Here is a 13389-nt window from a genome sequence, read left to right as displayed (position 1 = left end):
TCTGATCTGTGTCAATTGGACTGAGACCCTATATCCACTCATATTCAAAGTTGTCACCAAACCTTTTGGGAGGATCCAGTCATGCTAAAGGGCATTTTCCTTTCACGTGTGACTCCGCTGCAAAGCAATCAATTGCATGGGTACTGCCCCTCTCAGCTCTGGGATGGGGTCACGTCTCTGCCCAATCAGGGTTCCTGGGCTCTTGTCTCCCTAGAAGAGCAGACCACAAGATCTAGGGATGGGCAGGCAGACCTTGGCCAGTCTTTAAGTGTTGCTTCTATCAGGCTGCAGTCTCTCACTAAATGAATGAATGCTGGAAATGATTTTGCCCGCATTCTTAATATAGACCTACAGTTCCTCCTGGGGTGTTCGCCAGACAGGTTTTCTTCTTGCCCTTCTGACCTCCTGCTTCTGCCGTGCATTAAAAGTCTGACGTTTTCAATTACTTGATGTTCCTGTCCAGCTTTACATGAAGGCCGTGTTGTTTGATTGATCCAGAGTCCTTTTGTGGAGCATGTGATGGAGAACTTTGTGCCTTACCACAATAACCTGGACTATATTGTATTGTATTGTATTGTATTGCGGCTTATATAGCGCACGTATCACCCGAAGGCATCAAGGCGCTTGCCTTGGGAACCCGTCCTGGCTTTTTCCCTGTGAGATAACCCCTACTGGGCATCCCCAAGGGGAAAGCCAGGCATCCTGCAGCGGGTGGGCCGCCGTAGTGGAGAATAAGCAAGCTATGGCCCAGAGTTGCAGCATGGGACCCCATGATTAGAATAGGCTATTTGACTTCCATTCCTTTTCCTAATTTTATTTACTATCCATTACTATGAAGAGCAAGAGATGAAAAAGAATCTTGTCCTGAAAGCACCAGTGCCTACAACACACTAACACAAGTTTGCCTTTGTTGGCTAATTGCTGTCTTCACCACTGTTATGCAGAATATGCTTTCATACATAAAAAAGCCCTGGCACAAAATGAATTTCCCCTGTGTATGAGATATGCCAGTTGTCTACACTATCACCAGTACTTTGTTTTGCGGCATACACTATGTAAAAATCACACACACTTTAAAAGTCAAAATAGGTTATGAAAATATCAAGACACTACCTCATTTGAGTAATACATTGCTTTAACAGCAACACGGGTCATAAAATTGAAATTAGTCATTTTGTCCGATTAATCATCTTAATTGAGCTTTGTTTATATAAAAAACACAGTCCCACCAGTGCAGATATGGTCCTGAGATTTTCAAGCATGATTGCTCACTCTATATTTGTTCATAGTAGGAAGTAAATATTAATTTGATTAAAAAAAATGTAATGTTTCTTTTCATCTCCTAAGTCTCAAATAATGATTAAACGGTCAGAGCAGAAGAAGGTGGATCACTGCCTCTTTCCTATCCATGGAGCATTGGTGTTGGTAATCCTGCCATTAAGTACCAACCCATGCCCCAAATTCCCTGCTTTCAGAAATAAACTCCGTATAAGAGGCCAATACATCAAAGCCAAGAACAGTTCAGGTTACTTCCCTGTGTTTACACCTTAAACTTGCATCAGCATTGTCTGTACACATCTCTTGGCAATACTTTCAAAAGAGTCATTTCCTTCACAGTCACCAGAACTTGAATTATTACTTAAGGATCATGATTAGTCCTCCGCTGTAGGCAACCACAGTCTAGAGTCTATAGCTCCGTAAACTCATTGTCTGAATGTTGAGACATGAGACCGTCTCTGAGAGTCTCCGCTTGCTCTAAATACATTTTAAATTATGTGACTGAAGCAAATGTGACTTTAAAAAAACAACAAAAAATAACACAAATTCTGATGGATACTTCTAACTGTAGAGTCCTCACCTTGTGAATACCTCCAGGTGCGAGACTGAATCTGGAGATTTTTCTCAGAAATGTCTTCACACGCTCTAGGTGGCGTTGTGTGGCTTCACGTCTGGTCCATCCTTTTCCAGGAGGTGATATCAGAGCCACACATAACTGCCACCTGTGCACTCCAATATCAGTTCCTTTTTTCCATTGTGCAGGAGATATGTAAGCCCCAAAACTATAAGATTTAAACATTGCCGAGGGACCTCCGAAAGGTCTATCTCTGGTGCCTTGACTCCTTTCAGGACTCGAAATTGAGCTATAACTGCGTTCAGATAACTCGGAAGGCTCTTTAAGACTATGAAGCTAAACTCTCTGTCACTTAGCACATCAGGAAAGCGTATAAGTCCTGATCTAGGTCAACCTCCAAGACGCAGATGCTTCCTGCTCCTGAGGCCGCTCCCAAGAAAGATAGTCATCCCACTTTATACCATCAGGTAAGTCAAAGTCCAAAAAGAAGCATGCAAAGTTAAAGCACAACTTATCTTCTTCTAGCCACTCTCCTCCAGAAAAGTCATGCTTCCATCAGGGTAGCTCGCGGTCTATGTCCCATTCTCCCACAATTAACAGATCCCTCAATTTGTCCCAATTCAGCTCAAATTTCCAGGGCTGTCTACGATGCCTCAACAGACCCAAGCCTACAAAGAGACCATGTTGGGGATTTTTGGTACCCTTCTATATACTTGTGGTGCACCTCCATACCCGAAGAGGCCTCCAGCCTGATTACTGCTGACAGATCCTTCCCCAAAGCCGATTGTGCCCCTCACCCTTGCTCGAGGGCCTGCTCCAACTCCAGGGCTGATGCCTGCTCAGACTCTTCACTCTCTGAGACCCGTACAGGTCCCCTCATGAGTCGATGCCTGCACCAATGACACCAGAGAAAAAACCTATAGGCATGTTGGACTCTGAAGCGAATCATCAGCGACCTCAGCCAAAAGACATGCCCATTTCAGCCTGATCAGATTCTGAAGACACTCTACCTGTTTTTCAGACCCTGAACTACACAATGATGATGGAGATGATGAGTCACAATTATATGATGAGAAGTTACTTTTTGACCTAAAAGAAGCCAATGGTCTGGTCGCATCACCCGACACTGGCCTCGTCTCTCCACCTGGTCCCTCCTTAGAGTAATCAGCATGCTTTGTTTTAGTGATCAGGCGGCAGCAGGCATCCTCGACCTCTTGCTATCTTCAGCAGAGGTTAAAAAGAATGTCCTCACAGAGGTCCTGCAACCGGGACAAACATTCTCAGAGCTGCTCCTCCACTTTAACGAAGCCCACAGAGACCCTTTACTGGGCACTTGGACAATACCAGGATCTTGCCACCATGTCAATGGGCAGATTGCCAGGTGACATAGATCAGCTCTGGGGGATCCATCATTGCTCCTCCCGTATCCCACATGAGAGCGTCTGGTGATACACGCTTCCACTAGCAAGTTGAACACTAATTGTTTCCAACTATATCTCTGGACAAAGAATCCAAACCCATGGAGAACTTTGTGAAAAGAATGTTCTTGTTTGCCAGCCTCCCCCTCTGATCCGCTAACTCAAGTTGCCTTCTAGGATGTTACTTGCACACTTTGTGAGAAATGATGAGTGACATCTTGCCCGTGGTCCCTGATGAACTCTGAACCAATCATACAGCAGATCTTACAAGATGGCCAAGACACTGTGAAATACAGCATAAGGTCTAGCCTGGACACTACCAACTGCTTGGCTAGGGCAGTTGGTACCTACATGGTGCTTCGCAGCCAAGCATGGGTCAGATCCATGGGCTTCTTCAGGCATCTCTCTTGGACTTGCCACTTGATGGCACCCATAACTTCGGAGACTAGGCAGACTTAGCCCTGGCGTGCTTTAAAGAGAATAATCTACAGCACTCTCCCTCGGCCTTTTAGCACCTATATGGCAGTTTTCCCAACATTATAGTCCTTTTCAAGAATTTGGAAGAGGCATACAACAAAGGCAAAACCAAAACCTACCTTCACATCAAGCTGACCGTGTCCAGGTTCTCTGGCAACACCCTACCCAATTCTCTCGCATCCCCACAACTGCAAAACCCCTTTCATTTGCAGTTGCCTGCTTATTGTCAACCACTTAGAGGCAGGATAAGGCATTACCTCCACTGGTGGCAGAATATCTCATTGGATAGATGAATGCTCGCAAGTCGTCCAGGATGGTTTACTCCTGCTCTTCCTATTCACCCCTCTAAATATACAGCAATGACTTCCGAAGCAGACTTGTCCAGCCTACAGAAGGAAGTCCAAGCTCTCTTCGGCAAGGGAGCCATAGAGAGGGTGCCGCCATCACACATCTGGACTGGTTGTTACTCCCGCTACTTTCTGGTACCAACAAAGGATGAAGGACTTTGTTCTATTTTAGATCTTCGCCCTCTGAACTTCTTCCATAAAAAGGACAAGTTCAAGGTCCTCACTCTGCCCCAAGTTATATCTGCCCTGCATCCAGGTGACTCTATGTTAGTAGTGGATTTGGAGGACACTTATTTTTACATTCCTGTCCTGCAGTCTCACACCTCCACATACGGAGATTAAACTGCAACAGTTGATAGCTTTTGACCTTCCTCCCAAAGTTATTGGTGTTTTCCTGTCAGCCAGACGTCAATCTACCAAATACAATTACTCAGGAGAGATTTTTGTCTGGTGCTCCTTCCAGCATATATAACCTCTGAATGCACAGTTATCAGATGTTCTCTTATTGTGTCTATCTTTATTTCAGCAAGGCCTTGCTGTGGTAACAGTTGATTGTTACATTTCAGCCTTCCTACGTTTACTGGATCAGTCATCACTCTTCAAGTCACCTGTTGTGATGCATTTTCTGAAGGGGCTCGCCTACATGTTCCCACCAACACCTTTTTTGTTGCCGCAGTGGGATCTTAATTTGGATCTCACTTATCTAATGTGCACTCTATTCAAACCTATGCTCAGTTGTCCTTTGCGGCTTTTGGCTATCAAGACCGTGTTCCTTTTCACAATAAACCAGTGCCAGGTGAGTAATGGGAACTGCAAGCTTTGTATGTCCTACAACCATACACATAATTCTTCCCATTCTAAATGTTCTTTGGGCAAAAAACATCATTTCTGATTGAGGTAGTCACGCCCTCCCATATATTTATTTATTTATTTATTCAAAGTTTTATATAGCGCGAACAAGATCTTTGCAGATATCAGAGCGCTTAACAAAAACAGGGGGTAGGGGCAACAGGAGGGTGACTAAACAGACTATTAGGTACAATATAATAGTCAGCAACATAATAACATAATAAGAAAGCAGTAATGTACGGATAAAATACCAATAAAAGGTCGTGTACAGATAAAAAACCAATAAAATACCAATAAGCATACCAATAAACAATCAAGTAACCAGTAGTATAAGACGGCGCAAAGTCTTTGGTCCAACTATAGTAGAGTTCAGGTGAACTTTGGCTATAGGGATGGCTTATACCACTTTCTTAGAGTTGAAGAGAGCAAGGGGTAAGGGCATCGGAAGGGTGATTCAACAAACTAGTGGGTACAATATAGTAGTCGGTAGTAAGCGGTAGCATAATAGGATCTCAATCATGTAAAAACATAAAACCAATAGGCAATCAGGCATCCAATGATATAGGCGGTGCAAAGTCTCTGATCCAGCAACAACAAAGTTCAGGTGAACTTGGCCATAAGTATGGCTTTCACCTCTTTCTTGAAGAATGCAGTGGAGGAGATAAGTCTGGTTTCCGGAGGGAGTGCATTCCAAATCCTGGATGCCATTCCTGAGAAGGAGCGTTTGTTTGTTTTTTCCTTCCGGAATCTACGAGGTTTCAGGAGTAGACTTTTTTGAGCTTCTATTGGATCTCGCGCCTCCTGATATAGTCAACTTTTGAGTGAGGTAGTTGGGTGCTTTGTGGTGTAAGACCGAGTGTGTCATAACGGCAATTTTCAACTGTATTCTGGCTTCAAAAGGCAGCCATTTCAGGGATTTTAAGTCAGGGGATATATGCGAGTGTTTTCTTGAGCCAGTGATGAGTCTCGCGGCAGCGTTCAAGGAGGCTCTTAGGGGTGCGGTTGTTGATAGAGGGAGTCCGCTGAGGGCCACAATTCCATAGTCTATGCGGGGGATGACTAGGGCTTGTACAGCAGTTTGGAAGTCCTTGGCTGGGAGGAAGGGTTTAAGTTTCCTCAATGTGTTGATTTGGAAGTTAGCTCCTTTCGTTGCTTTGCCTATGTGCTGTTGCATGTTGAGCTTGGCGTCAAGTGTGATGCCGAAGGATTTCGCAGACTCCACGATGGTGGGTTGGACATTGAGTGCTGTTAGGTGATTGAGCCAGGTTTGGGTGGTGGTAATTTTGGCAGGAGGTGAGATCAAAAGGAATTCAGTTTTCAGAGCATTTAATTTGAGGTGATTATCGGCCAACCACGATTGGGTGTTTCTAAGTGTGGAGTTCAGAAGTTTGATGTCTTCCGGGGATTGTAGTTTTAGGTACAGTTGAGTGTCATCGGCGTACATATGGAAGTATACATTGGATGCTTGGAGCAAGGTGGCGAGTGGTTCCATGACGAGGTTGAACAATGTGGGGGAGAGGGAAGATCCTTGTGGGACGCCTAGATCTACTGGCACCGGTGAGGACAGCACATTGTTGATCTTGAACTTTTGAGACCGGTTATGTAGGAAGGAAGTGAACCTTTTGAGAACAGTCCCGGATAAACCCATTCTAGTGTTTAGCAGCTCCAGTAGGTTCTCATGTTTGACCGTGTCAAATGCTGAGGAGAGATCAAGAAGGATGAGGAGGCAGGAATCATTGCGATTGAGGATTTGGAGAGCGTCATCAATTATGTGCGTCATAGCCGTTTCCGTGCTATGTTTCGCTCGGAAGCCTGATTGATGAGGGTTGAGGAGGTCAAACTGGTCAATGTGTTTTGTTAGTTGGAGTTGTACACATTTCTCCAGCAGTTTGGCCAAAGTGGGGATATTGGTGATAAGGCGGTAATTGTTTAGTTCAGACGGGTCAGCTGTAGGTTTCTTGAGTATAGGCGTGACTTGCCCCACCTTGAGGGAGTCTGGGATGAGACCTTGTTGAAGGGAGCTGTTAATGATTTTAGTCCAGAGTGGGAGGAGCAGGGGGATGAAGTCTTTTACAGCATTAGCAGGTAGGGGGTCTGTGAGGTGATTAGAGGGCTTCAAGGTGCCGAGCAGTTTGTGTATTGCTTCTTCAGAGTAGGTGTCGAAGGACATCCAAGATGCGTTGTTTTTAGGTTGAGCGTTAGACATTCTGATGTGGCTTGGGTATTGGTTTACATCAATGAGGTCGCTTCTTATGCTGTCGGTCTTTAGCTTAAAGAAGGCAGAAAAGTCTTCGCAGTGTGGGATGTCGCTCGTTGTGCTGCTTGATTGTAGGTGTTGCGCCTTGGATTGAGTTTTGACTAGTTCGAACAGTTTTCTTGGTCGGTTTTTTGCTTGTTCCAGCTGGAGGCTAAAGAAGTCGGATTTCGCGCGCTTGCTTTTCCTAAAGTAGGCATTTCTCTTGTTCTTAAGTGTTATGAGATGCAGTGATGAGGGGTCAGATCTCCAGGTGCGCTCTGCCATTCGCATAGCACGCCTGTCTTCATTGAGTCTGCCGTCATACCAGGGGTTCGATTTCTTGGTGGAGACTCTCTTCAGTTGCAGTGGGGCGGCTTCGTTGATTATTGAGTTCATAGAGTCGAGGTAGAGGTCGGTCAGTGATTGAACGTCAGAGGCGCCCAAGGGGGGAAGGAGGAGACTGCGGGTGTGGGAAGGCAGGGAGTTGGGGTTAAGATTCTTCATGTCCCTTTTCCAGATGTTGGATTTGGTGGGTTGAGCCGGGTTAGGTTTAACTTTTTCGTTAATAAAGAAGGTGATAATGTGGTGGTCTGACCAGTCACAGGGTTGGATCGATCCCAGTTGTGTAGTGTCCTCTTTGGCGATGATGAGATCGAGTATCGAGCCTTTGTCATGTGTTGGGCTGTTGCATATTTGGGTGAGGTCGAGCGCATTAAGGAAAGTTTTGAGACTATTCACCACTGCGTCTTTCTGCTCGTTCCAGTGGAGATTAAAGTCACCCAGGTAGATTTGAGTGATCTGCCGACCGGCGTTGGATGTGATCGTGTCCATGAGTTGTTGGGTGAAGGTGAGGTTGTCCCCAGGCGGATGGTAGATGAGATGTGAAGCACATACAGGTTTGCCCTCACTGGAGATATCGAGGCAAAAGAGTTCACAGGAAGTGAGGGAGGGGGAGGCGACTTTAGTCACAGAGAGGTTGCTCCTAAAAATGCAAGCGATTCCCCCGCCCGTCTTGCTGGACCTGTCGTGTCTAATGATGTGGTAATTGGGGGGGCCTAGTATGTCCATTATAGATGTAGAAGCTTCAGTTAGCCACGTTTCAGTCAGGATGGCTAGGTCAAAATCCATTGTTGTGACGAGATCTGCGATGTCAGAGGAGTGTCTCTGGGCCGATCTGCAATTGAGTAGGATGCATTTGAGTCTGGGGGTGAGAAGTGTGGTCGAGTGTTCTAGAGAGAGGGGGACTTTTCTGAGATTGTTGGGGACGGAGCTTCTGTTGCTTAGAGTTGTGGGCCTAAGGAGATTAGTGAGAATTGTGGGTATGGGGAGGTGGGTGATGGATGTGTGTTTTACAGGACCTGGGCCAAAGGAGCGAAGGAGGGTGCGTAAGTCGTGGTCCGACAGGGAGTTGAGGGGGGTCGACGGGGGCGGAGGGTGTGATTGCGAGCGGGGATAGTGGGCCAATGCGGGGAGAGTTGAAAGCGAGGGTCTCTGGGGATGGTGGGGGGGTTTGTTGGGTAAGGAAGTGGCGGTGGTAGGTCGGGGATGTCTGGGGTGTGTGTAAAGAAGTTCTTTGATGGTGTGGAGTTCTTCTTTGACTTGTAGGAGGGTGGATAGAGATTGATTGGGGATGGTGTTGGTGATGAGAGCCGTGGGCGAGTGGTTGTTATCCATTACCTTGCCCACTTTCCGTGCTCCACCTCAACCTTCTAAGGAGGAGAAATAGCTTCACCGACTTGATCCAAAGAGGGTCCTTGGTTTTTACATCAGACTAGAGATTACTGACAGAATAAGCAGCTGTTCATTGGTTTCTCTAGAGCAAAAAAGGCAAAAGGGTGCAAAAGAGAACGATCTCTCGATTGTGTGTTGCATCAAGGTTTGCTATGGGCTAACCAAGATTGCAGCCCCTATGAGGCTTGCATGCTCATTCCAGGAGAGCAAAGGCTATTACTGCTGTGCTGCGACACGGTGTGTCAACCACGGACATTTGCCAGGTGGCTACATTGGCGTCACTACACATGTTCACCAAGCATTACTTCATAGACAGCCATATTTTGCCGGCGGGGCACTATGCCCGATCTGTCCTGCAGTATTTTGTAGTTCGATCCTTTCCAGAGACTCACCACTTCAGGAGGTACTGCTTTGCTATCTATTCACAAGGTGAGGAATCTGCAGTTAGGAGTCTCTAGCAGAAGAATGAGTTACTTACCTTTGGTAGCGCCTTTTCTGTTAGAGACTCTAACTGCAGATTCCTCATCGATCCACCCTCATCCCCATTATGTGGAATGGACTCAGATAGTCCATTATTAAGGTTCCAGTCTATAAAGTATGTACACTACGATATTCTGATTTCTCTGGCTCTTTGTCCATCGCTGGAGATCAGAAAGAAACTGATGTCAGCGCGGAGGTGGCACATACTTATAAGGGCCCAACGTCACATCTTTGGTGGTACGGATCCGACACAGAGCTGCCTTATGCCGCCTACCGAGGCTCAAGGGTATTGCTACTAAAGTTTCCAAATCCAATCTGTAGAATATCACCAGGTGTGGAATCTGCAGTTAGATAGTCTCTACCAGAAAAATATTACCAAAGGTAAATAATTTATTCTACTTCGCCCTTGAAGCTATTGGTAACTCCAGGAGAAGGGAAATGCTGGCCTATTTTCGGGCCAATCGTAATGAGGGTCTCAGTCGAAAGTGTAAACTCTGATGGAATAATTCAGTCTCTCTTCCTCCCTATAAGAGTCATTGACTTAAGTAATATGACCACCTATCATCTACAATACTATAAAAACTGTAAGGAGGTTGAAGATGGTGTTACATTGCAAATAATACTTTATTGTGGCTCCCCAAACCAGCATGGGGCTCTCCAAGTAACCCCCGAGAATCTAAGAGAAAAAAACTAATCAAAGAATATACAAGCGTACACTCGCTGGGAGATAGATTTCTATATTCTTTTTTAAAGGTGCCCTCAAGGGAAAGAAGAATAATGAAAAAATACGTTCAAGAATGTATTATGGGCTTTTGTATTTTTGTGGCTACATGCATTCATGTTTGCAAAAGGTATTGAGCGTGGGCAAGGAATGGAAAGGTGTTGTAATGTAAAGAGTGCAGATTGTTTAAGAACCGTATAGCGCTAGGGTGCTGTGTGAAATTGTTTAAGAACTGTATAGCGCTAGGGTGCTGCGCAAAATCTCGTACAGAAAGTATAGTGTCTATTGAAGTCTGTTTCATGCTTTGCTGATGTGGTTGTAGATGTTCTGGTTTCCATTTAAAAGCATCACAAAGATTTTGTGTGTCATGTGTCTTGCTTTCTCTCTGATAAACCACTTCTCTTTTCTGACTGTTGCATCACTTCTTGTCATCCACAGGTGATATGGTCTCTCACTTCCGAGACCCTTTGATCCATGCCTTCTTAAGGGGAGCCCGGGACCCAGACAGTACTCTCCGAGCCAGCAGTCTCTCTAACCTTGGAGAGGTCTGCCAGAGACTTCATTTTGCACTAGGCTCAGTGGTTCATGAGGTAAGTGTATAAAGCATATCTAAGTTTCTGAATGACTGTGTGACCAAAAAGGGGTTTTATATTGGCTGGCCATGGGATCTTGTAGAGAAGGGAAACAAAATGTCATTAGGAAACCGCAGATTCTTCACCTTCTGAATACCCTCCAGGTGTCAGTTTGGATCTGAAACCTTTTCCCCAGCAATAGTGCTCCTCGGCCGCCACTACTTTATTTGCCGAATATAATGCCATTGTAGGATATCAGCAAACAAAACAAAATGATGGATGGCGTGCTGAAACTTTTTAAACACTCACCCCTAGTCAAGAGATCTGGGTTAAATCCATTGTTTTTTCCCCACCATGCCACCCCAGTTAGGACCCATCCAATGCAGATCAGTCTTGACTCTGCTTCCTAGTCCAGCCAGGGCTTGCTAGGCCAGGTCCAAACTGGGATGGCGTGGTGAATAAAAAATCGATGTATTTAACTCAGATCTGTGTCTAGGGGTGAATGTTTGATTTGTTCTGCATTCCATCCATAATTTGTGTTTTTTTTATTTGTGGCCCGAAATGGGGAGGGTATGCCCATGCTTACTATACCACTGTATTCAAGCTAGCCTGGCTGATGCAGGTTGATACCCCAAAACCAGTCCCAGGATGCTTATTTTCCAGTCCAAGGAGGTCTTGACCTGGCAGTTCAAGTTGGACTATTCCCATGGGGAACAAGATCAAGACTGATTTGCATAATACTGGGTCCAAACGGGGGTGGCGTGGTCAGCAAAAACACTATGGATTTGACCCAAATATGTGACTGGGGGTGAATATTTGATTTGTTCTCCATTCCGCCCAACATTTGTGTTTTTTGCATTGTAGTATATCAGGAACCATCCAGAGCGCTGTCCAAAGTCTCCTAAGATTTCACTGTTTAAACACCTTTGGAGATCTGCAAGAAAATGTTTATTGAACACACATAGTAAGAAGCTGACACTTTGTGATATACTACTAAGTGGTTATATCTTGTAAAGAGTCAAGTGATTCCCTCAGAAGTGCATGGGGCTCAATATAAACCCAAAGGGCTCTATTTGTGGTAGTGTGGGCGAGCAGCCTTAGCTCTAACACAGATTGTGAGACATTTGTTATACACACAGTGAGAAATAAATGACATACAGCTCAAAAAGGAGATCCACACCAATTTTGTAAAAATGTGCTTCTTTCACCGGTTATTTTAAGCCCAAGGTGTACGTTAACGGGTAAGTACGTTTTTAAATAAAAAATACTTTTCATTTTAAAAAGTGGAAACTTACGGCAATTTTTCAGTTCAGCAGTGGTAACCTATGGGAAGAAAACGAGAATGTGGTTTTGAAGGTAAGTGCGCAACTTACAAATCCAGTCTTCAAGGTTTCAGGTCAACACCAAGCAAGGTTCAAATTAGTACCACAAGTGCACCACCAGCGGCACAGGGGCGGCTGGATGCAGAGGTTACATTCAGGCTGTTAACCAATGGAGACTGGGGTGATTGAAGGTGTGCTGCTCACAGATAAGTAAAGCAGGGTCAGGGTCAATCTCTGAGAGTTAGGGTAAACACAGGAGGGGCCACAAGGCAGCACCAAACTTACACCCTCAGAAGTACAGGGGCCTCTGGGTGCAGTGTCAACACAGCGTTGGGCACCCAATGCAAATCAATGGGGAGATCGGTTTTGGTGAAAGGCTACAGGCTCGGGCCAGGAGGTTGAATGAAGAAAACACACAGCTGTGCAGGTAAATTCTGATGCTAGGGGGCGTAGGGACACCGTTGGTCAAGCTTCCCAAGGCCCAGGGGCTTGGTGTGTTGGGGTGTCCTTTGGCGTCGGGAACAGATTACCGGGCCGGTTGCAGTGAGGCGGAGTCTTCGGATTGAAGCTGCAGGCATCGAGGTAGAGTCTTGCAGAGATCAGCCCATGGTGGACTCTGGCTTAGAATCACTGCGGAACCTTCGCAGGGCCGGTGGGTCACTTGGACTCGGGACGTGGGTGTCTGGTGCAGAGGTGGGTCTGCATGTGGTTTTGCGGTTCCTCAGGGCATAGCTCTTAGGTTTTAAAGTTGTTTTCTTCTTGGACAGGTCCGCTGTCCACAGGAATTTCTTGATTTTTATAGAAGGCAGGCGGTCCGCCCAGGGTTTTAGAGATCACTGGCCCTGCAGGACAAGTCGTCTTTTGTAGCAAGGGTGAAAGGCATCAGACAGGCTGGCAGGGCTAGTACCAAGTCAGTCACTGGTCCTTCTTTCTTGCTGGTGCGGCTCTTCGTCGTTCGGGCTTTGTACGTCTTCGGCGAATCTGATTGCAGGGTCTGGGTGTTGTCACCTAAATACTAGATTTAGGGGCGTTACAGGGGAGTGACAGGAACCAATGGGTTCCTTACCTGGGGTGTCTGCACCCTCTGTTATGCCACCCTCCTGTGAGAGGGGGCATAGCCCTAGCCCTGATTGGATAAGCACCAATATCTTCAAGAGGGGGCACTGAAAAATGTGCTTCACTTCACCTCCAACACCTGAGGGTTGGGGTGGAGTTGGCGAAGGGGAGCACACCTCCTCTTCTCACTTAGTTTTCCCGTCTGTTCTGCTGCCATAAGTAGGGTGCTTGAACCAGGGGCTGACATCTGCTGCTAGCAACAGAAGATGGTATTACAAAGGCGGCAAGGCCTATGAAGCTTCCCTCTCAAGCACTGTGCTCATCCTGG

General features: G+C 46.0%; 1 protein-coding gene across 1 annotated transcript in view; it reads left to right on the top strand.

The window, feature by feature from the left end:
* The window catches only part of TANGO6 (transport and golgi organization 6 homolog), a 579124-nt gene that overhangs the window by 491141 nt on the left and 74594 nt on the right, over window positions 1-13389 (top strand). Inside the window, exon 16 of the mRNA XM_086945772.1 lies at window positions 10550-10701. Coding sequence (XP_086801898.1) covers window positions 10550-10701 — 152 coding nt within the window. The remainder of the gene's footprint in view (window positions 1-10549; window positions 10702-13389) is intronic.

This window comes from Lissotriton vulgaris, chromosome 12 (genome assembly GCF_964263255.1).
Source record: "Lissotriton vulgaris chromosome 12, aLisVul1.2, whole genome shotgun sequence".
NCBI lineage: Eukaryota > Metazoa > Chordata > Amphibia > Caudata > Salamandridae > Lissotriton > Lissotriton vulgaris.
The sequence above is the reverse complement of the archived record's forward strand: the minus strand, read 5'-3'. Positions and strand labels throughout refer to the sequence as shown.